The following is a 27,684-nucleotide window of genomic DNA, read 5'->3' on the forward strand; positions in this document are numbered from 1 at the left end:
CTACAGGGAGCGAGGACAATTACGAAATTAAAATTTGGGTCCGTAAAATGTAGGCCATCTGAAAATTTTAATTTTAATTTTATATTTATTAAAATAAAAATTTATAAATTTTTTGATAAATATGTTCATGATCAATCTGGACAGTACTCATTTAATTTGAGTGATTCAATTTAATATTATAATTTTTATAAATTGATAATCTACATGTACTCTAAATAATCTAGATTTAATATTAAATTTTTTTCTACAAGATCCAAATTTAAAGTTTTTATTTTTTATTTTGATAAATACAATATTTAAAAATAAAATATATAATCTTTTAACTAGAACTTTAAAAAAATATTTTTTAAAAAAATTAAAAGTTAAAGATTTTAAATTTGAATTGTACAGAACATATTTGGATAATCAATATATAAAAATATATGAAAATTTTAATATTAAATTGGATTTTTTAAATTAAATATAAACTAGATTAGTCATGAAAAGATTTATTAAATTTTTTTTATAATTTTTATTTTTAAAAATATAAATAAAATATTAAATTAATTTTTTAAATCTAGATCATCTATATCATCTTGATGAGCATCCAAGATAGATCCTTCAATTTATGTCAACTACTATCCTTTTAGGTAGTGAAAGAGCAGTGAAAGGGAATGAAGGCCAACCAACCAAAACACTTCAGGCAATCAACTTCCTCTCAACATACAGAGCATCACCCCATTGTGACTTTGGACTTACGATTAGACATAGCTCTCAGGACATTTATGCATGTTCACTGTACTCGAGATTGTCCTGTTCACATTTCCTTTAACATACTTAATTTCTCCAGTGATCTAAGCCTTGCTCCTCGGTTTAGACGTTTAGTCTTGGTGATTTGAAAGAGATAAATGAGCTTGGGATCCGCAACATCTTGATTAAAGACACACTCCTCTGGTATGCCTAGTGCGCATGAGGTTCTTTACCAATTTCACGCCAACACTGATAATTAATACTATCAGGTTAGATTTAAGTATTCTCAAACCCCATATCGAAGTATTTCTCCAAAAAAAAAAAAAAAATTCTTTGCATTTACACAGTTTTGAATTACTTAAGCAATCATATTGATTCATTTATATTCATGCTATTTTTTGCATGTATTAATTGTTTTATCTCTTATAAATATTTAATTTCATAAATACAAGGAATCCAATTTTTTTTATTTACATTTACTATTTCCTTAAAGATTTGTCTAGCTGCTTCAATCTCATACAAAATGTATAACAAAATAAGACGTTCAACACGTTTATGATATCCATAAATTAACAAAATAAATAGAGAGTAGAATAAAATTTATCTCCAATCATCGTTATTCCAAAAAAGTTAAGATGATGCTTCATTGGTTTTGTTTCTGCCTTAAGAGGCACACACTCATGTAGTTACACAAATACCATGTAGCATGCATGCACTGGTTTATTGATTGTTTAAAACTCATGCAGCTATATATAATAGTATCATAACCACAGAACCCTAATTGTGTGTCGCTTATGGACATTTCACAAGTATACATGCTTCTAAATTAAGGAGCAAATTATATATAGTTGAAGAATATATATATATATATATATATGTATGTATGTATGTATGTCTGTATGTATGTATATGTAGATATGTATTAATTTAAGAGCAACTCCAAACTTGAGTTTATCAAGTTTCAAATTCAAATCAGCCATCCATTGTTGTGATTGTGGTTGTGGTCATGAATGATCTGGCCGCCCTGTGTCCTCGTGTCAATCGCTTTTCCTTTTGAACTTCCTTCCTTCTGCCCATCCCTGTTTAACACATTATTCATTAATATATTTATATATATGTACACGCACACACTATATCAAGACTAAGTTCTCAGACCAAAAAGAAAAAAAAATTAAGTTCTGAACCATGCATGGGACTTGGGACTTCTAGCTAGATGATATTTAGTTATATATTATGCATACAAGTTAAAATTATACCCTTAATATTGAAGTCCTCTACTCTGTGATGAGGAGACTTATGCCATTGCTTTTTTATTTAAATATATTTATAACTACTCGATTATTTGAGCTAGACATGATAAGATAGTTTGTACTGAAATTATAAAATGACTCTTAATAATTGTTTTTCCAATTTAAACAATGAGGGGCTCCAATTAATAATCTAGCCAAAAAAGGGAGCTTCAATGAGAAATTCTTACATGGGCATGATGCATCATGTCATGTATGCTCCATCCAATAAAACCTTGTGTTTTATTATTTTTAATGATTTTTTTGGTGAAATAGAATGCTTTTTTAATTTCTTGTAGTTTCTCTCTCTACCATCATCAATAGCAGAATTAATTTATATTGCAATCTAAATTATATATGTTCTTACACTACTACAGAATATATCTTTAGGAGCGGGTATTTAGGAGCGCTTCTTTAAAAAGCGCTCTAAAATGTGAATGCGGAATTTACCGGAGCGCTTTTTTAAATAAGCGCTCCTGTATGTTAGGGCTTCTCAATAAGATAACGCTCCTAATTAATATAAATAAAATATTGTAAAAAATTTAAAAAGACCTTCGGGAGCGCTCGTAGTTAAGTGCTCCGAAAGACTATCTTCCGGAGCGCTCTTTGATGAGCGCTTCGGAAGACCACCTCTTCCGGAGCGCTCTTAGAATGAGCGCTCTGAAAGAGCTCATCTTCGGAGCGCTCTTTTAATGAGCGCTCCAAAAGAGTTGATCTTGACGAGCGCTCCGGAAGAGGTGGTCTTTTATATCTCTGCCTCCCGTCAGTTTTTTTTCCCTATTCATGAGTTTCTTTCAAACCTCTCTCTCATTTGCTGAGGTTGTGCATTCCCAATGAGTTCCAGATCGTCGCTGTATCATTCTATCTTCCATCGCTGTTCGCTGTTCCAGATCGTCATCCGCCGCTGTTCGTTGTTCCAGATCGTCGTTCGCCACTGTTCACTGTTCCAGATCGTCGTCCACTGCTGTTTGTTGTTCCAAATCAGTGTTCATCGCTGTTCGTTCATTTCTGTGTCATGTCGCACCATCTGTCTCTGTTTTTGCGCTGCCGTCGCCGTCACTGCCATCTCCCGCATCACTATTCCAAATCTGCATTGCTGTTCCAGATCTGTGACGCTGCTATACACCGGAGGAAGCGACGCCGTGAAGACCTCCGTTGCAGCCGTGTGTCATTGTTGTACAGCCGAGGAAGCAACGCTGCAAAGACCTCTACTATTGCCATGAAGACTACACTGTGAAGGTATTTTTTTAATAATTAATTTATAATGTAATATATTGATATATTTATATATATTTGAGAATAAATTTCATATATATTTTTTAATAATCAATATTATAGATAATATATGAATTGGAGTTATTTATATTAGAATTATGGAGTATTTGTAGTTGATAATTAGATTAAAGTTGAGGAAACTACTTGAACATTTTTATTTTATTTATGAAATATACTTTTAAAGGAGATTATTGTTATTAATTAAATTACAATTGATTGACAGAATTTAGATGCATTATGCTACTAAATTTTTATTTGGATGAATTGATTTTTTTAGTTTAAATGTATTGTGTTGTGGAATTTGATTGTTTCATCATTTGAGAGGTTCTTCTTTTAAGGAAGATGTTGTTGAATTTTTTTTATAGAAATCTAAGTCTTTTGTTTATTGAATTTTAATAATCATATTAGTGATATGGATCATAAGTGGATGTCGGCTAATCGACTATCTAGAGAATATTGGGATGGTGTAGATTAATTCATTGAATTTGCATTTTGTTGTGATCAAGACTCCCCTGAAGTCATATGTCCTTGTTTGAAATGTTGCTATGGAAAAAGAGTAAAGCCAATAGAATTGAAAGATCATTTAATCTGTAATGGAATTGATCCAACTTATACTTGTTAGACCATGCATGGGGAGACAAGGAATAATGCAAATGATTGGAGGGATAGTGCGAGCTACTCCACATTTGATCGTGATAGTGGGACATATGATATTGGCCGTCTTGATGAAATGATTCATATATATAACTTCATTGCTGAAATATTTTAAATTAAGTTAGAATTTATTTCTACCATATTTTGATAATGACATCTTTTATTGTTTTATAGGTAGGTACCTACACAATTACAAGGTTGGGAGTGTGGATACTATGTTATAAAGTTTATGAGAGAAGTAATCACACAACAAGAGTTGATCATTCCTGAAAATGTAAGTCAAAAGTTTTGAAATTAAGTTGATATAATGTTAATTACTTATATATTGCTTTCATATCTTGTGTAGTATTTTGTTGGAGTAAGATGTTCGCATTTTACCATGGAGCAAATAGAAGATTTAGTTGAAGAGTTGTCAAAATATATTATTGGCTGTTTGTGATAGGAAATTAGATTTCAATGTTAGAAAAATAACAATAGTTTTATTTGTTAGGCTTGTTAGAAATTAAACTAGGTTAGTTAGGAAATTGAAATTGTTGTATCAGTTTCAAATTCTTTTCTTGTATATACATTTTTATGTTGATATTATTTTTAAATTAATTTTTGATATTATGATTTGCCATTGTTAAAGAGACGTAAAAGGAGAAATTTCAAAAAATCTGATTTAAAAAAAAATTAAAGTAATATATGGGAGCGCTCATTTGAAGAGCGCTCCTGTAAAGTAACATACGGGAGCGCTCTTCCAGAGAGCGCTCCTATGTAGTTCATACGGGAGCGCTCTTTATAAAAGCGCTCCGGTATGGTTGCATACGGGAGCGCTCTTGTAAAGAGCGCTCCCGTATGTGCTCCCTTACGGGAGCGCTTGTCGAAAAGCGCTCCCGTATAACGTATATATAGGAGCGCTTTTTTAAGCGCTCCTATACATTTCGGAGCGCTCGATATGAGAGCGCTTCAAAAGTGCTCCCTAAAGTAAAAAAAAAAAGCGCTCCTGTAAACTTATTTTATAGTAGTGTTATAAGGTGGAGTATAGATGACGTGATGCACCATGGTCTATGTAAGAATTTCCCGAGCTCTAATATATTTCATGAAAATAAGTGTCGCGTCTCTCATTATTTATGTGTAACTTAAGAATTATTATTGTAAACCTATGTTTTATATTAATTAGTCAAAATATACATATTTTTAATATTATATAAAATTTAAAATTAATATATCTAATTCTTACAACTTTGACTATAATTCCATCAGAATCTGATAAAAAAAATCATGAACCATCATCAATATAATGAACTGTTCAATAAATTTAAAATTTTTGTAATATAAAAAGAGCAGCTATATATAAACCAAGAATGATAAGAGGGAGAAAAAGTGATACTGCAGGCATACCATATTTGTAAGGTGCTGTGATTTGTCCCTGATCCTTGGACTTCAAGATCTTCCACGGTTTGGCTACGTTCATATATTTCTTGAAGCTGAAATTTTGGCAATTGAAATTAATGTAATTAGGAATCAAATTACCATATTTTCCCTAATCATTGTCATTATTATTTTTTAATTTATTAAAAAGGCATATACCTTGTGCTTGAGCTGTTTGTTAGCCTCCTCTATTTCGTGTTCCTGTCGTAAATAAAAAACATGAATATATAGTGAAGACACTGAGAGAGGTTGAACACAAATTAAATCTTTCTTTTTTGTAATTATTTTTTGTGCAGAAGCTCAAATTTATTCGCACAATATTACTGCAAAATAAAAGAAATATTCATATATTTATGATAAAAATATATATGTACGCACTAAAACTAACATTTTCATTAAATTGAGTTTAATCCACATATTTTCAAAAGAATATCGTTGTGCATCATAGAAGCAACTGACATTTCTGATTTTGTTTAGAAAACAGTGCTTGATACCTTTTGTCTTAAATCATATAATCAGTTCCCCTAATCATCTAATTTTTGCAATTAGTTCCGTCAATTACTTTTACAAAATTTGTTCTTGTCTAATTTAAATGTTATTATTCCCAACTAGCTACAATTTTCTTAAAAAATATTATTTACTTATAATCTTGTACCTTGATCTCTACATCCATGTATTTACAATTTTTTTCTTATATATATATATATATATATATAAGAAGGAAAACTAAAACCAAGTAAAGGTTAGAGAAAGTGAAAAGTCAAATTAGAGAAAATTTTCTAATTGCAAGCCAGGGAAGGTTTTCTCATCATTCTTTTAACAAAATTAATTGGCTGGAAAAAATTGCAAATATCAATTAATATACTAGTTAGACTCGCACGTATTCTACAAGAAAAATTGCAGATCCCCATGAAGATATTGTGAAAAATAAATATGATTTGATTTCATAGGGTCTAATATCTAGAATTTTATTTTTATTTTTAAGTATTTATATCAAATAAAACAAGATATGGTCATCTGTTGATTTTAAGATAGATTAAAATTTGAATTTAAATATGAATTTGAATTATTACGTTTATGTTTCTAGAGTTTTAAATGGCCATTGGCCATTGGATTGTGATTTGTATTTTGATTATTGAATAAAGAATTTCTATTTTCTTGCCATCCTCTCTATCTCTCTTTTTAACTGTATATCTGTTAAACTCTTTATATTAATTATGCTTGAGGGTGGTCTACTTCATTAAAACAAGTTTGAATCATTTGATTAAATACAACTTAAGTTTTACATATTTGATTAGATATACTTTAAATTTTATATATTTTTAATTTATTTTTTTTTTGTCCTTATAAACGTGGTCACGCAGGACTTCCATCTTTAATACTCTCACCTCCTTCCTCTTTCTTACTCTTCCTCTGTTCCCCTTCTCTATTTTATATCCATTGGTATCAAAGTTACATTTTCATTTGGGCCATTTCCCTTCCCTCTATTGCTTTCCCATTGAGATCTATTTAAAAAAAAAAAAAAAATCAACGCGTGCCAACAATTGTGCTCGCGCTACACACGCTAGAAGCTCCATTCCGCGCTTACATGAGAACCATGCACGTGCTTCGCCACACGCGCCTGGGCGTTCTGATCGTTCTAGATTACTTTTTTCATTGTTTTATTCTCTCTGTTTTGTACTGCCACGTCCACCTCAGACCTTCTTGAAGTTGCAAATTATCTCATTAAATCATTGGGGTAAATTTTTATTTTTCCACCAACTTCCTTAAATCATGTGCCAAGGCCCAATTTACCTTTTATTTACTTTGAATTATTGGCACCTTAGAGGTTTATTCTATTACATTATATGCGGTTTAATACTGTTATCCATATCCAGAGGATTTTTTTTTATATTTAGTTATTTTCCAATTGTCTCAATTTAGCGATTAAAAAGAAAAAAGAGAAGAAAATAAAAAAAACAGAAGAAAAAAATTCTCCCTCTACCCTATTTTATAAGAAAATTTTAAACAAAATTACAAATACTAATAAAACTTATTAAATATAATTTATAATCTTTTTTTAAATAAAAATATAAATTTTTAAAAATATCCTTCATTTAATAACGTTAAACAAAGAGAGGGGGGAGAGAGAGACGTAACATAATAAAGGGAGAAGAGTGATATTAGAAAAATATATTTCACAAAAATCTTATTTTTATCAAACTGTCATCTATTTTGAGATATTGAACCACATCCAAAATTGTCTTATATAAACTAGGATTGGGGAAGTATATAGTGCAATTCTTTTTCATTTCTTTAGTCTCCTAGTATATTTCTTTTATATTTACCATTATTCGTTATTGATTTGTGCCTACTCAACATTCTATAATCACATGCATTCCTCACAAACATTTGGTCCTAAAACCAAGCATAAGTTAACCAAAGTTTGTAATAGTTTTTTTTTGAAGAGTTTTTAAATCTTCTGAAGTCTCGGTGAAGACTTCACTTATGTTGTTACTTATTTAATAAGTGATCCCCCAGGACCTTACATTAGAAAAAGCCTTCCTTTGTTAAGAGCTTAACTCTTTTAAACCTTGGCTTGACTTTCTCAAATCTCAAATGGACCAAAATAACCACACCTATCAAACTTCCATTGAGGACTTTACCAAGACCATCACACACTTCACTAAGAGGTTTGATGGCATTGACTAGACTCTTACAACTATCAAGCAAGACTCTGATCTCCAACACTAGAATCATTTTAAAAGCTAATTAGGCAAACGGTAGGGAAAAATGAAGGACTATTAGGAAACCTTAATGATAGGACTTTGAAACATACTAGGAATGACTATACTAGACCCTAATATATGAGGACTTACTAATCCTCTATAGGTCTTAGTTGCCTAACCATGAGTTTGACCATTTAAGAAAGCAGAGGTCCCTTAGCACAAACAAGATAGGGATGAGTGCCATGAGAAGGGTTAAGGCAAAGAAACACCCGATTAAAATGGTAGACTACTTAATCTGTGCGATTTCTTAGATTGCCTAGCAAACATGGGTGATTACTTTGAACGATACAATAAAAACAACATGTAGTGTGCTCACTTCACCAAAATGAAGCTTACAAGATTTGCTAGGAAATATTAGAGAATGTCCAAGAACACCTGGAGATCTTAGGCCAACCACCTATAAACACTTGGAATAAGATGAAGCTAAAGCTAAAGAAGTATGTGCCAACTAGCCACAAGAGCAACCTATACAATCAATAACCTCATAAAAACTTCTACAAAATTTGAATGTGTGTCATGATCTAATCATCTCTTTTTTTGGAACAATTTATCCAAACCACTTTGGATAACAATCAAGTTGTTTGTTAATGACCTTAGGCAAGACAAACATTGAGAGCTAAGACCTATAAATCAGGTAGCTAAGACCCATAACCTTAGCCTCCTACATTACAGATAGTTGAGCCCGATAATTAATCAACCCACTTGTAAGAACTCTTATGATAGTACTTGATAAGATACATTATTTATACACTTTATCCAACTATTTAGAACCTATTTTACATGTTATATTCCCCACTTTGGTGCATTTGTAGTCCTAATTATGATAAAATCGCATAAAAGGCAAAGTTATGCACTAGGGGTACCTTGGTCCTAAAATTGGACTTTGAGAAAATGTACAAAAAAAAATATTCTAAATTTTTTTGATACCACGAGAATGAATTTGAAATTAGATTTTGAAAATTCAATGTGGTTTGGGAGATATTAATTCAAAATCACAAAACTAGGATTGTTGATTTAGTTGACCAAATTAGGGTTTTGTGCATGTGTGTGCATGCATGGTTTCACATTGGGCAGCCTTTGGATTGCATTTTATTATTTATCTCTCATCTAAATAATTAATTTCATGTTCATAAATATGAATTATTATGTCACATAAATTTATTTGATTAATTTTGTTCATTATGTGATATAGATGACACATATGTACTTGGACTTATATCAATTGGCCAAGGAAGTGCAAGAAAGGCATGTTGGGCAAGAGTGAAATGCTAAATGGCTAAAGGATAGGGTAGATCAGATTTTCTAAGTGCAAAGCATAAGAATATTTATATGCGCGTAGGAATTATCACCCAACCAATGAGAAGGTACCATCTAAGAGCATGCAAATAAAGTGTGAAACTTTCTCTTTAATTTTAATTTATTTTTGAATTAATTTTTGGAGCCAAGTCTAATTCAAAACATGTCCTCCTCATCCTTTTATCATATTTTCAGATTCAAACACTCAGTTAGACACGCACACACACACACACACTCTCTCTCTCTCATCCATCTCTTCCATTCTTTTTCTAGTTCATCTTGTTCTTCATTTTTTTCACATTCTCTCTAGAAACCCTAATTTTCCAGCACCTCTATCTTTATTTTCAGCCATCAAACCTCTATAAAATCACCACCATTTCATTCCTCTCCATTAGTTGAACCCATCATATTCACTTGCAAGGAGATTTAAAGTTTTAATTCATCAAGTTGTATGAAGCACCAAACAACTAGGTTGAGTTCTTGGAGGAGCAAGATGTTTTTGATGTTTTCTAGATAAATTCTCCATGGAATCCTAGGGAAGAGTTGATGGAAGAGGAGCATTGAAGACAACGTTTGGCTAAACTCAACTTATTCCTCATCTTGTTTCAATTTCAATAGAGTATTATGACTATAGTTAATTGTAGTTCAATTTAACTTTAGTTTCATGGTTGGTAGTAAATGTTTGTATTAAAGCAAGTTTGTTGTCTTGAATTTCTTCTTCCTTTGCTAATGGTAATTTCAGCCATTATGGATATTGCATTATAGTATGTGATTTTTTAATGGTGAATGTCTTGCATTAACTTAGCATGTAATTGTTTGGTAAATGTTTGATGAAATGCTCAAGATGCATGGTTTTATGCTTAGGTACAGCTTTCACCATGGTACAAGAAAAGAAGATTTAATTAAACACTTGGTTAATCCTTAAGCTAAGCTAGTGAGATTAATTCAGAGACTTGTAATTAGCATTTAAGGAATTGCATTGGTGAGGCTAGATTACTTAGAATAGTTGTCTAGAGTGATCACCTTTTTAGCCAAGGGAAAAAAGTTGAGTGGGTTGCTATTATTATTTAGAATCTAGGATTCTTACATCAACAATGCCATAACATTCTTACTTTAATAAGGAAGTTCACCAATCACACTGTAGGTTAGTTTGCAATTTTAATTCCTTAGATAATTAGGTAATAACTTCTTTGAATTAGTTAATCTATCACTCAATTAACTATCCTAGGAAGTTTAAATCACCTCCTTGTGAGAAGATTTAGGGTTGGCCTAAATACTACATTTAGGTTAGTTCTAGAATTAATGTTGAGGGTTAAGCAACTAAACTAATTAGTACTTCAAGTTTTTATGGTAAATAGCCTCCTTGTCTTTTATCCCTTTCTTTGAAAGCTCTTACTTCTAAAACTATCAAAACCTTTTCCCATCACTTTCATGAACTTCATGCTAAAATTATGCACAAGTTAGTATTGAGTAATAATACATGCATGTAAGTTAGTTGTCAACACGCACTACCATTTTTAAGATTTTATATTAGAGATTATGTTATGGCTTGCAAGAATGCTTCCCAAAGAATTTTCTCAAGAGGTTGCATGCTCATCCTTATGGTCCTTTTCATATTGCTAAGAATCTGGAGCTTAACACTTACTTATGAGATTTACCTCCAAATATGTCTATCAGTTCAGTATTCAATATTGAGAATCTTATTTCTTATCAAAGTACTTTTAAGCCACCCCTTTGTTTTTTTTTTTTTTGATGATTTTGTAGGTAGTTAGACACACCATGCTCTAGTTCCACCATTGCCAAACCCACCACCAATCAAGGCCATTGATGTTGCCATGGATGAGTGATGTAACATCCTAATTTAAATTTTAATAGTTAATTTGGGTTAATAAAAATTTTGAAAAATATTTAGAAGTGAGCAAATTAGTAGAAAATGATTATTAAATCTAATTTAGGATATAATTCTAAATTAAAATAAAAAATTAATTAATTAAAAAAATATTATTAAATTATTATTATTATTATTATAAAAAAAAGAGAAAAGGTATGGAAAAAAAAAGAAGAGAAGAACAAGAAAACTTTCGGCGTGCGCGTGTAATCATTATATTTATATAATAATAATAAAAAAAGGAAAGAAGAGAGAGGAAAGAAGGGGAAATAATAAAAAAAAGTTGTGGGACCCACATTCATTTTTAAAAAGCCACCATTTTCTTCTCATTTTCCTTCATTTCCTTCCTCTTTCGTGTGCGATCAGAGAGAGCGTCTGTGAGCATGAGTCGTCGGTGCGGAAGATCTGAATTTTTAAGGTAAGAGTTTTTAATAAGATGTTTAGGGTGTGATTTCAAGCTTTTCAAGACTAAGTAAGTGATCTAAAATTTATTCTTAGCCATCCTTCCTCTTTGGTTTCTGAGTTTATGGTGATAGAAAATTTAGGATTTGAAGGAGGGATGAATTTATGTTGAATAAATATGGTTTTTGAGGTTGTTAGTAGTATAATAAATATTCTAGAGTATAAATTTGTTGATGATCTTTGAATTTGTGGCTTAAGGATCAAATCCTAGACTAGATTTTTTATTAAATATGAAAATATATGTTGAATTATTGAGGTTTAGATGATTATTTGGGATGAGAAATGAATTATTATGACTATAGGATTATGATTCTAAGCCAGAGATTCAATTTTTAATTTTTGAATATTTTAGGTGTGAATTTATGAAATAAAAAAGAAAATTTTGATAATAGAAATTAGTTTAGAAGTTGATTTTTAGATTATTAATATTTATTGATGAGTAAAAGAGGAGTTAAAAATTTTACTTAATAGTATTAACTTTAGATTTGTATTAAGATTGAGATTAGGAATTATATTATATTTTTAATTCTATTATTAGAATTATTTTATTAGTTTCAAAAATTAAAACTAATATTTATAAATAATATGTTATTTGTAGATTATATTATTGGTGAAGATTGTGGTGGGAGAGAAATTTGTAAGGAATAATTTATTGAAAAAGCCACGAAGTAACCATACTTTTAATTTGTGATTAGTGTTACTTCATGTTAATTGGGTGATTATTGAGAATATTATGAATTTTGTAATATTGTATAATTGAGAAATATTATTATGAATTTGTTTGATTATTGTGGGAGGTGTTGGGAGACTTGCTATTATTGTTGTATTTATGTGTCACGTGGTATGCCCTTATTGGAGCTCAATAGGTGGCTTGTAAGGGCTCGGGCTAATCTACCTTTGGCCGAGTAATTTAGCACCGAGTGAGGGCTACAGCTTGAGGTTAATGGAGGGATATAAGGATGGTCATTTGTGTGTATTGTAATATTTCTTATATTTATTGGAATTATATTATTTTTAATTCTCACTTAGTAAGCATACACTTAACTGTTTGTATACAATATCATAAATTGGCTTTGCTTACTGGGACTTTTGAGTCTCATTATGTGGTTAACAATTTTCAGGAGAAGAGCCACGAGTGACACGTGGAGGAGTCCCAAAGACTTAGTGGCATAGATCTATTGTCTCTTTTGGGTATTTGATTTATGATTTATAATGTGTTATATTGCCAATATTAGGGCTTTTTGTTTATTGACAATTATATGAATATAAAAATGTAATCATGCCTTTCAAAATATCTCTATTTTTGGTACACTTTGGATGACTGTAATTTTAATATTTGGTTTACTTTGGATTAGTTAAAATGGCATGATTGTGAGGTCAAATAACTGGCTTGTTTTGAAAATTGACGAAATTATTTATTTTACTTGTTGGGAGTATAAAGATGGACAAATGTGATTTAGTTTACTTGTTGGGAGTATAAGGATGGACAAATGTGATTTAGCCTAATGGCATGTGGGAGGTAAAAATTTATCTGAAATGTTATATTGTGCGAGTTGAAGCCAATTATAAAATATTTTTATATTAAATTTATTGATATAAAATGTGTTGGGTGACTGTAACCCAACTATGGTTGAGTTAAACTATTTAAAAAAAATTAGTGTGTTGCAAGTGACCAATTAGAGCTCTAGCAATTGTCATCCACTATTACCTCATTTAAATTGGAAAGGTCATTCTAACTTAGAAGCTATATGGATCCTTAAAAAAGAGTTCTACCACATGAACTCCACTTTGTGCAATGACTACTAACTGTCTACCTCTCTGATGGAGAGTTCTTTCACCTAGGGAGAAATGATGAAAAATAGATATGATTTGATTTTCTAGGGTTTAGTATTTAGGATTTTATTTTTATGTTAAGGTATTATATCAAATAAAATAAGATATCTAAATTAACAAGATATTAAGGTATTATTGTCATCTCTTGATTTAGATAGATTGGATTTGAACTCGAATTAAATTTGAATTATTATTGTATTATTTATACAGCTTTATAAATAACTCTAGGGTTTTCAATTGTATTTAGACTTTCATTATAGAATAAAGAATTTCTATTTTCCCAGTTTCTCCTTCTCCTTTCTCTCTCCCAGTACTCTTCTCCTTTCCCCCTCCTTGTTTTACATCAACATAGGTTCTGAATCATTACCTTTTTGCGTAACTCATCGACTCTTTCCATCATCTTCTGGGTCTGCAATCAAATTTTAGCAATATATTGGTAAAAGAGATCATAAACATCATATTTCAAGCTCATTAAATAAGAAAAGAGACAAGAGGAAGAAGACAATGGATCATGAGAGGGAGAATACATTCTATATTAACAAAGCTTATTAATACTAAAAGAAATAAGCATAGTTGAATAAAGAATATTCAGAAAGGCACAACAAAGAGAGAAAGAGGGTAAATTGTGCCATGTTCATTCAATCACCATATGGGGGCTTGTATTGAATAAAATGAGACACCCTAATAAATATCAACTCAATCTACAATGATTACAATAAATAAAAATCATAAATCAATTATAATCAGATCACATTTAATGCCCTCCCTCAAACTCAAGATTCCCTTAGGTTTATAACAATTTGTATTGCTTGGTATTAAGAATAAATCAATTGGTAGTGGCAACAACAATAGTAAGAGCAAACATCAACCCTTTGTATGACAGAAAGAGGTTTCAAAGAGAGAAAATTAAATATAAACTCGGGGGTGATTCCCATATGCATAAATCATAAATCATTACTAAAAAAAAGCATTGAAATGATTTTTGAAGGTTAAACATTTAGCAGAAAGCTTGGGAGTGATTATCAAGATCAATAACCTAAACAAAAAACCTACTAAATAAAACTTATGAATCTGCGAAAAACCAGTGTAGATATCATATCATCTACACTAGTTCTTCCAATAACCAGTGTAGATTACATAGACATTTACACGGGTTAGACGCAAAACCAATGTAGATATTATATTTTTTAAAAAAATTAATATACATAATTTAAGTTATCTACACTGAGTTTATAACCTTTGTAGATTATCCAATAGCTACACCAGTCACCGATATAGATAAGCTATTTTAATTTGTGTAAATTTGCTTATCTGTTCTAGTGGCAAGAAAACTCAAAAAGTGATTCTCATATAAATGAATTGCTAGACAAAAAACTCAAGGGTGAAAAGTCAAAAGCAATTTTTAGATATATGAATCACTCGATGATTCTTAGAGAAATGAATTACAAGACAAAAACTTGGGGTAAAAACTTGGTAGTGATTCTTAGATAAACAACTCTCCAGGCATAAAATTCGAGAGAAATTCTCAAAGAAATAAATCTGTTAGTGAAAAACTCCACAATGATTGTTGAAAAAATGAATCACCATAAATAGAAAATGATTTGAGAATGATTCTTTGAGAAATAAATAATTAGACAAAAGAAAAAACTAAGAGGGATTCTCACATGAATGAATCACTAAGTAAAATCTTAACTTAAAACATCAAAACAAACAAGAAAAGAATCAAAACTAAGAGGAAAATATTGAAATGGGAGGCTAGTACTTTGCTGTACAAAATAAAGCTATAGCATAGACAAACTTGAGAAAGAATAATTGAGAAAGCCACAACAACGCAAAAAAGAGGGTAATTTATGCCATGTTTATTCAGTCACCATTTGAGGGTTTATATAGAACAAACTGAGATATCCTAATAAATATCAAATCAATCTACAATAATGATAATAAAGGTTATCCGTCAACTTAAATAGAATTGAAAATTACAATAAATGGAAATCACAAATAAATTATAATCAGATCATATTTAACAAATACATATAGTAGATCTATATATTAAGAAGTTCTACTAGTTACAACTAAACTAACTAATTAAGTATATATTTGGTTTTCAATTTGTTCTTGGAAGTTAACTAATATAACGAAATGTATGATTGAATATAATAAATAAAAAGTTTTTTGAAAAGTAGCCTGGAACATTATTATTGGAAAGTAATTGAAAATTATTCAATAGCTAAAAGTAATTACTTTTTTAAAAAATAACTCATTAAATTTTATTAGAAAATGGACTTTCTGAATTTAAAAAGAAATAAAAATAACTCAGATTAACTTTTATTAGCAAAAGGACTTTTTGAAGTTAAACGGAAATGATATAAAAAAAATGCACCCAAATATATAGCTTTTGGCAAATGCTGGTTTACCAAAATGATTTTTGAGTGAATCCAAAACACACGGTTAAACAGAATAACATTTACAAGAAACAAAACACGTGCTGTGATGAAGTTCCTACACTTGTATATATGCTAATACACTCCTAAGCAACCACATTGATGATTTGTTCACATCTCCAACTCTCTGTTCACCTTAAAAGCTCATGAAACCAAGTACAACACAATGGAGAGTTCGTTTGGAGAAATGGTTAACATGCCAAAATGGATTGACTCTAAAAGCATGAGGATATAAAAACTTGAAAATGCTGTGGACTGAGCTGATATATATCATACAACAATATGTTTAATGAGAGATAGTTAAATTATTGATATTGTCTAACAAAAGAAACTTAGCTTCCCAATTTACCTTCACTTAAATGCATTATCTTTGAAAACATTTTCTCTCCCATGTAACTTTTGATTCTCTACTCATCAAAAATTATGAAAGGGTAAAATTAGAAGAAAGTAATTAATTTATGATCCACCTTTTTATGCAAAATGACTTATAAGAGTAACCATAATTAATTTTTTTTTTCTAAAATGTGACTTATATATATATGACTGAAGGACGTACAAAAGTTTTTATAAAAAATCTTAACTTCATTCTCCTCATCATCTCTCATTATTAGTAGGACATTTCTTTTTTTTTTTTAACAAAAAAATTTAAGTAAGTTGTATCTTGAGAGCTCACTAAAATCAAAGGCATATCTTCTAGCCTAATAAGCATTTGCAGAGATATTTATAAATTATTTATTAATAAAGCCTTCATATTGATAGTAAAATTTGATCTCATAACTTTGTGAGGTATGTGTCAATTAAATCCTTATCAATTATACTAATATTTGTTGGTGCTAAAGGGACATCTGTCCATGAGCAACAATTTATTGTTTCTTACAAAACTCAAATTTGGAATACGTACAACATCTCTTCAACGTGTATCCAATCACTAGTAGTATCACGTGTGTCTACAGTTAGATTGAATAGTAAGAAACTGGACACTCCTCAGATGAGATTTTAAATTTGATTTATGAATGGAAAAAGAATCCCTTCGAGCTAGCCGACATAGTTTAAGATGACAATTTTGCGCTTGAGATTACTATGCTCAACAATATTTACAAATGCTCAAATTGGTAACGAATTTAAGTGATCATACCTTGCGCTGTCGTGCTTGTGTTAGCGTTCTGTCGAGTTGTTTCTCAAGACTATGCAATTCCTTCATGTTTAGTGGCTCAAGATCTTCTCCAAGCAAATGCCTTATAAACCAAACCAAAATTAGCATGTCGATCACTTTAATCTTAATAATTAAGCACTTTTTTTGGTCAATATTCCCACCTTTGTGTCCTCTCAAGAGATTCATGCTTGACTTTTAATCTCAAAAGCTCCTGGTACAAGTTCTGCGAAAATTCACAGTATATTATTGCTGATTAAAAATAATGATGAGAATAAATTGCTTTGTTCTCTTAATTAAGGACTTCTAAAGTTCGGATTGTTGAATTTCTATGAAATTTTCTTTTCTACGAAAGGGAGAGAAGATTTTATATTTTATAAAATAAAATAAAATAAGTAAAAATACTATAAAAAAAAAAAGAAAACTTCACAGAAATTCATCAATTCCAACTACAGAGGATTTAAATCCCTTAATTAATTCGTTTATGTCATCAGAAAAATGAAAAAATTAAAATGGAAAATTAACCTGAGATTCATGTTCGAGATGGTCGTGATGTTGTGAAATGTAAAAACATTGACGATACCGCTCTATGGTTCCGTTTAGGCTGCATTGCAATCAACAATTCCATAAATAATGCTTAAATTACAGTATAGTTTTATTATATACATAACTCATAAGCAGTACATTAATTATAAATATTATATTAATTCCAGTGAAAATAAGAAGATGATGATCTAAGCAAGACGTTGATCCACATATTTATCAAAGGGCAAGACGTATTATGAATTTAACCTTATATGCTTAATATATTTTTATCCAATTAAATCAAAACATATGAATTTCAATTTATATATTAATAATGTTAATAATAAAAATTTATTATAGGATAAATAACCAATAGCAACTACATATGTCTTAATTTAATTAAAAACAGATATCTTATGTATACAAGACTAAACATATAAGTTTTTACCTTTTTATCAAACTATATAATTAATACACATTATGCAAAATTAAGGCAGCTCATAAAGTTGGATCTACAGTATTGTCGTTAACATATATAGATTTTTCATTTCAACAAAACAACGAAACAAAATCATATTTGGATGGAAACGTACGCACGCACGCACGATATTCAGTACAATTTGGACAATATCAAATTACATAAATTTTTTTTTAAATGCTTATTTTGGGAATCGAGATGCAAAGACATTACTTATCAAGGTCAAACTTAGAAGAAAAAATCAATTTGGATCACATTTAGCAAGAAAAACTAGCTTTAACTAATTTTCTTAATATGTAATGTGAGGAGATAATTGCAACTTATGCCACTTCCATCCCAATTGTAACAGCTTGTTACCTAACTCACACGAATTTGGAGGCAGGTGAAGCTGTGCTCCCTCTATTCAAAATAATAAGACATTTTTAACTCAATTTAATTTTAAATAAAGTAATTACTTGTCTTCAAATTAATTTTATTTTTTTATATTTATCCCTATTTAATAGATTTTTTCACCCTACAATAAATATAAAGTATTTATTTAATAAGGATACTTTTAAAAAAAATATAATAATTACATCTTAAAAAACTATAAATACTTTATATTTTTTAACATCAAACCTCTCAAAACAACAACAACTACTACTACTATCAATTTGCAACTTGGATTTAGTAGAAGGCTGATTCAGTAAGAGGTGATGAGAGTCCATCTCAACTTTCAATTTGCAACTTATATTTAATCTATTTTTTTTTTGAATTATTTTGTATAACATTCATGAAATCCTTCAATGAAATTTACGGATATTTCTCTCTAATTTTTAAACCATTTGTAATTCTATATCACTATATAATTATGTAATTAAAATCATTTGTAATTCTAATTTTGACAAGCTTATTATGTAGTTGAAACTCAATTGCATAGATTGATCTCACCAACTCTTGCTGAATCCACCTCTTCCTAAATCCAAATCCCTAATGCACCAAATCAATTCTTCAAACAATAAACACTAATTCCTTAGGTCATGTACAAATAAATCATCTGACAAACTGTGATATATTAATGAGATAATGAACTGACTAATGATAACAAATGTATTATAAGGATCTGTATTACTAGATCGCCAACCAGAAAAATCGAAATAAACAGAAGAAGGCAGACCAATCTCGCACGCACGCGCAAAGAAATTACATGAAAACTAAAATATAATAAAGATCTGAAAGTATGGCCACAAAAGCTAAACACCAAAAATTAAAAAAAAATAAATAAATAAAAAGGTACAGCTACAAAATATGAAGTCAGAATCCCTCAAATCTCCATGCTAACATACTTAATTATATTCTTCAAACAAATCGCCAATTCCTGACCACTCATTTATTATCTTTGTACGTATACCTTCCATTTTCCTGAAGATTGTTGGAATTAATTAGTTATTGGGATGAAAAGATACTAATAGTAATCCTAAATTTTAAATTAAATAATTTTTTTTTCAATAAATATTTTATTTAAATAAATTTTATAGCAAGTAGGAAGAGGTAGTTTTATAGAAATTTATGCTAGAAACTACCTTGAGGATCCAGAGTCCAATTATTTTAAGCAAAAGTTTAGTTTTAAATTATAGGAAACTTTTGTGCTCTTCTTGGTAAATTTTTTGTGCCTTTTCTTGTAATTTTCTCATGTTCTATCTTGTAATTTTTCCAATGCTTGTTTTGATCATATTTAATCTCTTTCATGTGAAAAGATAAAATAGAGCATCCCTTTTCTTTTCTTCACCGCCATCATACACTTCTCTAGACCTTTATAGTAGATTCATCTCTTTGACTCTTATCAACTTCCTTAGCTCATTGTTGAATGGGTGTTTTTTTGGCTGCTGTTGCTTTGTTTGTTGTCATCTTTCTTGTTCATGTTTGCCAGCCATAGTGAAGTTGGGTTGTTAATTCTCTTTCCCTGTCATCATACTGTTATGTGTCAACGAGAGGTGAGTAGTACTCCACTTCTTTCCTTGCCATCAGTTTGTTGTCTTTGCTGCAACCTTCTTCCTCTTCTCTGTCTTCATTCATCTATCACGATGGAGGGAGGAGGTTGCAGTTTTCTATCATTCTTCTTTGTCACAAGGCTATCGGTGGTGAGCGGGAAACTAGATTTCATTTTCCTTCATCTTCACCTACTGAACATCCATGTGTGATGAAAGCTTAATATTTTTCTTCTTTTTTTCCAGTCTATTAATTCTACTTCATCTCCTCCTCTTAGGTAGTTAGGTTGAAGCTCTTTTCCCCTTTTTTTTGCTGCCCGTGAGCTGCATGTATGTGTGGCAATTGCTACTGTGCATTGGTTGAGGTAAGATATTGGTTTTTCTTTCTTCCATGAGTATGGGCTTTAGTATCTTGTGCGACTTATCTGTTGGAAATTGTGCCCTAGGGCCAATCATTGTACTATGCATATTTTTATTTAATGAATTTCTTTTTTATTATCATATCTATTGTATGTTCAATATGATAACTGTATTCTTGAACAAACTATAGTTGTTGTCCTAGATGTCCCTAGTCAGTCATTTATGAGGGATCATAGATGAAACAAGACTAATATGACTTTGATTAATTATAGAGATATAAATCAAAGTCATAGGCACTTAAAAGAATACAAGATGCTAGACCGACCCACTATGAGAAAGCTGCATTATACAAGTTATAAGCTTATCTCATATGTAACTATATCACTAAGCCCTTTGACCTGAGATCATTATAGATTCTTACATGATGACTACTGAACTTTGACTTAGTTAAAAATCACTTTTGACCGGGTGATCATAAAGGCTATGATTGAGTTTAGTGAAAGAATATGAGTGGTCAAGATGAAATTTGTCCCTCACATTAAGTGAGAGATATCACCGAGCCCCTCGATGAGTAAGACTGAGAAAATGTATGGCCATACTACAACGAAAAGGATTTTTCCATTGCTATAGTTAGTCCATTCAAAGATCGAGAGAGTAACAGTCAGGTAAAAGAGAATGACAATTTCATGTCTCATACTTGACTGAAATATTGCGTGACAAAAGTAATATGGTACGATTGTATATTAGGTTACATCAGATCATCAATCTTCATGTAAATTGGGTAGTTGCAATGTTTTGCTAGAAGCCACTTGTGACTTGTGGGCTAATAACGTAATTAGCCTATTGCCAATTTCATATGAGCCTATAGGGTCACACATAAGAACAGCTCAACTCAAGTTATAATATTCAAATTCATTGAATCTGAAATATATCTAGATTCAATGAATGTAATATAGGGTGAATGAATTATATATATATATATATTTGAATTTTTATTTGATAAATATATATATATATATACATGAAATGTAAAATTTAAAATATAATTATATATATATTTTTTGAAATATATATATTTATGTGTGTGTGTGTGTATCTGATATATATATATATATATATATATATATCTTGAAATACATATATATAATAATATAATATGTACGTGTGATATATATTATATTATAGTATATTATGTTATGTTAATTTTAAATTTAATTTTATATGATAGATTAAATTTTCTAACTAACATGATATGAGAGAATATCATGTCAGTTTTATAATTTAAATTTATTTCAAATTAGATATGATATCATGGATTAAATTTATGAGATAAATTTAATTATATTTTTGTGGGCTTTTAAGTGAAAGATAAAAACCATGATCCATATACTATATATAGATAGGGATATCCTTTATGAAGAAGGAGAAAGTTAGAAAAGTTCTGATGCCAAAAATACTTTGAGAGTGACGAAACACCTTATAGAAAGGAAAACTAACGTTCAAAGAAGAACAGACGCTAGGAGCACTAGCACTCTATTCAAGTTAGAAAGCTACTTGTGTGGATACCGGTAGAGAGAGCATATCTATATTATCAGCTCCTAAGATCCAAAATCTTGAAGAGAACGTGCGTCAAGTTTGAAGAATTAAAAGGTAACTCTTCTATCTATCTTGACTTAAACGAGTTTGTTTGGTCCATATTAAGATAGGGACTTTAAAATTTTAATCTTTTACTGTACCTCCCTATCCAACATTACCCTTCTCCCTTCATTGGCCAAAAGTGTGCTCTATTTCTCCATATTGTTGTCTTAAAGTTGTAGAAATATTTAGGTGTTGTTTCAATTAGATACTATTTTATTATATGCTAAGCTAAAATTTGGCAAAGAAATTAGAAGATGGAAATTGTTGGTTTTGCATGGATACTTGCCTCATGATTTAGTTGATGGTGCATGTTTTCATAGTAATTATAAATATACTTGAAAGAATAATAGTTAGAAATAAGATTGTTAAATTTTATAATAGAGCCTAGAAAAATTATAAATATTACTTAAGGGAATATATGTTTTTTTTCACACAAGTTGTAAAGTTAAACTATTTATTGAAATCGTGTAGCACCTAAAAAAAATATTAGACTATATAATAATTAAGATTTTTATTAAGTCTAGAGTTAGTTTATATATGTTGATGGTTGACATGGAATGCTGCCAAGTGTTGTTGAATTACTTGATAAAAGTTATTGGTGGGTTCAATGAGAGTTTAAGGGGTTAATGATAAATTTAAAGAGTTATCAAAGAGCTTAAATATTAATTTAGATTGATTATTATAGAAAAAAAATTCATAATGATATGAGGGTTGTTGGGTTATGTATTAAATTGATTTGTGGCATCATTGGAGTAATCAAGAAATTGAAGGAGCCCGAACATATGATTATTGAAAACTCAGATGAATGGGTAGCATTTTAAATAAATTTTAGCAAAATACTTATAAAATTCTTATACTTAAATTTAATAATATTTTTAAAATGTAAAAATATCTTTGTTCATCCTATTTCTATAATAATTTTTTTATTATTTATAATGATATCTTAATTTTACTAATGATTAGATTGCTAAATAATAATGACAGAAGTGGATATATAGTAAATGGAAATTAATAGCTTGAAAGTGGAATGTGAAATCTATTTTCTTGCTCCATTCGTGCTTGATTTTACTAAGGAGGGTTGAATTTATAACGCTGGATGCTAACAGCAGTTCTATTAGCCCTTGACATGCCATGATACACCTAACTAGCAAGGTGTTTATAGGAGGTGCTAACCCCGTGTGTAGGCCAACACACGGGTGATGGAGGATTGGATATTCATGAGCATCATACTCACTCTTGTTTCATCGCCTATGCCATACTTGTTTCATGGCTTCTAGTCACGTTTGATTATTTTATGGCTTTAAGCTGTACTTTTTAGTTATTTACCTCATGGACTATGTGTTTACGCTTGATTGGTTATTTCTAGAAATGAAAAAATAGGCCAACCCATCCCTAAAGGGCCAGCCCTCGACCAATTTGAGCCTAAAAGGGCCAGGCTTAAAAAGCCCCTTTTTCATTTGAGGTACCAAATTGTAGGGCTTAGCCCTTGAGATAGCGGGCTCAAGGCCGGCCCTGCGACCTTCAAGCCCTATTATCTCTTTTTATTTTTTATTAAATTAAGTAGTAATACTCCATTTCATTACCTATTTCAAAAATCTCATTCTAGTATATAAATCAAGAGTACAATCATATCAATAAATGAAATGATAGCAATCAAAATAAAACAACTAAATAAACCATAAACATAAACAAAATGATAGCATCAAAATGATCAAATGAGATAAACCATAAACACAAGTCTGACTAAGAGCAAAATTGAGAACAAGGAAAGAACAAGAAAAAGAAAATCAAACTATAGTTCTATTCGAGCAAGAGGAGGACTTGAGAGATGCTATCATTTAAGTCTTTGAGCTTGGTGAAGCACTATCACAGACGGAGGAGCACAATGAAGCATGGTGGTAGATAGAAGAGTACTATTAAGATTTAGGAGATGCTATCAATAAAAAGGAATGATAAGAGACAAGAACAACTCACATGAACAAGAGATGAATTGTAGGGGGCAAAATCGGTGAAATGTAGTTTAGAGAGTTAAGTTAGGAAATTTAGGGTTATTTTTTTTATGTCTTTTCTTCCTTGCAGATATGAGCTAACATGTATGAATAAATCATGCTTAAACTTTTTTTCAAGTCCAAATGTCTATCAAAAGTTAATCATTTGAATAAAAAAGTGCTTGAATACAAAAAAAATTATGCAGGTTTAAACGGGTCGGCCCTCTACTCTTTAAGGCCAGCTCAATTATTTTTCAAGCCCATTAGGGCAAGCCCGTTTAAGCCTGAATTATATTTAAAGGGTCCTAATTGCAAGCTCAACCCTCTAGTTAAATGGGCTTAAACGGGCCAACTCGACGGGCTGGGCCCATATTCCCGACTCTAGTTTATTAGTTACTATCTTTATATTTATTACTAACTCAAGTATATGTTTCACTATTTCATTAAGTCATTTTGAATTAAGTTTATTAGTTACTATCTTTATAATTTCTTAAAATTTATAATTTTGATTGGAACACTACTCATTAGAAATTTTTTAATATTGGATATTATACCTAACCTTGCACCTCCTGTGAATCATTGAGGGACCCTATTACTTTTTGAAAAGAGGAAGCACATGGTGATTATTCTTTTTGGAGAAATTATATATTGGATTTTGTAAATTGAGTCAGTGCTCCACATGCATCATAATTAAATCCTAGTCTTATTTTGTTATTATATAAATTGTTCGAATGGAGCTAGTCACTTTATTGGTTTGGTTGATAGGTTTTGTTTTTGTGAAAATTTTGGGAGGTCTAATTATAAGGTAGACTGTCAAAATTTCTACACAACATTTAAAACTTTACAAACCTTGTTGTCATATATAACTTACATATATCAACATTTTAGTTTAATTTTTGGTTAATCAAGGCTTATGAAACATGAGTTTAACTGATTATACCCTTAATATCAAGGTGTGACAAGGCTAGCTAGAAGCCCCCAACAAATGTTTGCTAAAAAAAATTAGCAATAAGATAGTAAAAAACCCTAGTTATATCAAATGAATGAAATCTAAATTATATTTAAAAAAATGCTCCCTTCAATTTTATTTATAAAGTACATTTTAAAAAGTTTATTTAGTTCTATTTATAAGTTATAATGTAACTTTTTAAGTAATATTTAAAATATATTTTTAAAATTATTCTTTATAAAAAATAACATGACACTTTTTTTAAATTTATTATATAGAGACAGATTTAAAATTATACATACTTTTATTTTATATATTTTTTATATTAATATTGATAAAATTAATAAAATAATTTATAAAAAGTTTAAAAAGTAAAAGTTAAATTGAACAATTCCTGATTTTTTTCTTTCCTTTGTCATGTGTTTGAATAGCCTTTTGACTATTGACCTTTAACTTTTGACAATAAACTTAAAAAATTTCAAATTCGTACACACACACACACATGTAATTAGTCCATTTGACAAGTAGAATGATATGCAATTGACAGATGTCGTTTTCTTTATTTTGGTGGACATAAAGATATTTCCAAAACTTAAATCATGTGTAAATAACTTATAAAACTTAAATGCATATGCAAATAATTAAGTTCTCCTTTATATGGGGTAATAGTAATGAAATAATGGAGTAATTTAATGGTAAAAAATTGCACAGATTTAAAATTTAATTATTACGGAAATGAAAAATTATCAAAGATATAGATAAAAGAAATTAGAGTTATGTGCAATTTAATGAAAATTAAAGGAAATAGGAAATAACCAAAAACCTTGACTTCTCGAGTTTTAGAACCTAACTAATATTTCGTAAACTAACTATCATTGCAAGTTCTAGAAATTAAAATTATCACACAGGATGACTAAAAATTAAGTTACAAAAGTATGTGTAATTTTAATCAAAAGTAAATCAAACCATTGCTTTTCTCAAGCTTCAGATCTACGTAATACAAAACTAGTAGGACCTGATCAAATTAGACTCCTCGAGAGAACAAACAGTAATTCAAAACGATGACCTCCAATTAAATATCCACACAAAAAGGTTAATTAATTTCAAGATGATATGTTGTTAAGAAGATCGCCAAGCTGCAGAATAAAGAAACAAACAAACAACACAATTTCATCCAACAAACAGGGAGATTACATGCAAAAAATCCGCGAACAGTACTAAACTAAGTGAACAGAACTTAAAAAGGAGCTCCACCCACTAATCGTTGTCTTATTGATTCATATATATCATAGGATTTAACCACAAAAGCTCACCACAGAAACCAAGCACACATCATGATGCATTTGGCGGATGATGAAAAGGAAATTACGAAGGAAAAGGAATTGAATTGATTTGAATAGAAATTCATAAACAATAATATCAGAAAAAGAAGTGAGAGAGAAAGGGAGGGAGGGAGGGAGCGAAATATAGACTTACTCAGAACTGCTGTACTGGTAAAGCTTGCCACGGCTGGAAAAGATAATAAGAGCGACCTCAGCATCGCACAACACTGAAAGCTCGTACGCTTTCTTCAGCAATCCATTCCTTCTCTTGGAGAACGTCACTTGCCTGTTGATCTTGTTCTCTATCCTCTCCAGAACTACTCTTCCTCTTCCCATCCCCCCCCCTCTCTCTCTACTGCACTGATAATCTGCAAGATCTCTCTCTCTCTCTCCCTCCCTCTCTCGCCCCCTATTTATCTTCACCTACACTAAGAGGTAAAAGAAGAAAGCACATAATAATAAAGAGACAGAATGCATCACAAATATTCCTCAATTACCGAGTTTCTTTCACTGATGTAACTTCCCGAGGTTGTAAAATACCGACTTGGGTTTAGTACTTTGTACAGTTAATTCCTGGTATTATTTCACCGCTTGTAAATGGAAAAAAGAAAGGAGAGAGAAAAGTACTAAAGGGAATGGAGAGAGAGTTACTTGGAAGGAATTATGGGGTTAATTACTTAATATGAATGAGTGAGAGAAAATTGGTAACCTTGGAGTTTCTGTTTTGCTCAATAATTCTTTTCTTGAACCCGTCCACTTTGGGAGGCAGAGAGAGGAACGCTTTCCTCATTGATATGTAAAGATTGGCACTTGAGAGAGAATTAAGGATCAGATAACGGGACCTCACAGTGGTGGTTCAGGTTTGTGGAGGCAATTTCAAGTCACATACTTGTCAACAGGAGGATTGAGGGCCACCAAGTTGAAGTCACTATATTTTCTTTTTTTTTTTTGATAAAATCTATATTTCAAAGTGTTAAGAAAACGTACACAGTATTGTTTATAAGTTAAAAGACATTTCTTTCTTTATTTTTTTGTTTGTTTGTTTTTTAGCTTCGTACAGATGCTAGCTATTTCAATTAAGGATCTTAATAATTTGTGGCACACTGGGCTGCATGTTGTCCTTGTTCGAAATTAATTCTTGCTGCAGGATTTTGGCTGTCTTTATCTTCAAAACAACTTTTTTAAAAAATAAATGCACGTAAATATCTTTTGTTTTTCTGTCTTCTTGCAATTGGACAAACAAAAGGTTCATGAACTTTGAG

The 27,684-nt window shown here is 30.3% G+C and overlaps 1 protein-coding gene across 1 annotated transcript; it reads right to left on the reverse strand.

The window, feature by feature from the left end:
• Positions 1-1,290: 1,290 nt before the first annotated feature.
• Positions 1,291-27,271, reverse strand: LOC129323108 (MADS-box transcription factor 6-like). Its single transcript, XM_054969679.1, has 9 exons — positions 27,132-27,271; positions 26,577-26,995; positions 17,721-17,799; positions 17,360-17,421; positions 17,181-17,280; positions 13,972-14,013; positions 5,517-5,558; positions 5,328-5,413; positions 1,291-1,808 (listed from the first exon to the last, which is right to left on the reverse strand). The coding sequence occupies exons 2-9, from the start codon at positions 26,756-26,758 to the stop codon at positions 1,697-1,699; spliced, it is 705 nt and encodes a 234-aa protein (XP_054825654.1). The 5' UTR covers positions 26,759-26,995; positions 27,132-27,271; the 3' UTR covers positions 1,291-1,696.
• Between the last annotated feature and the right edge of the window lie 413 nt (positions 27,272-27,684).

Source organism: Prosopis cineraria, unplaced genomic scaffold (assembly GCF_029017545.1).
Source record: "Prosopis cineraria cultivar Desert tree isolate PC_DT_omini unplaced genomic scaffold, ASM2901754v1 PC1, whole genome shotgun sequence".
Taxonomy (NCBI): Eukaryota; Viridiplantae; Streptophyta; class Magnoliopsida; order Fabales; family Fabaceae; genus Prosopis; species Prosopis cineraria.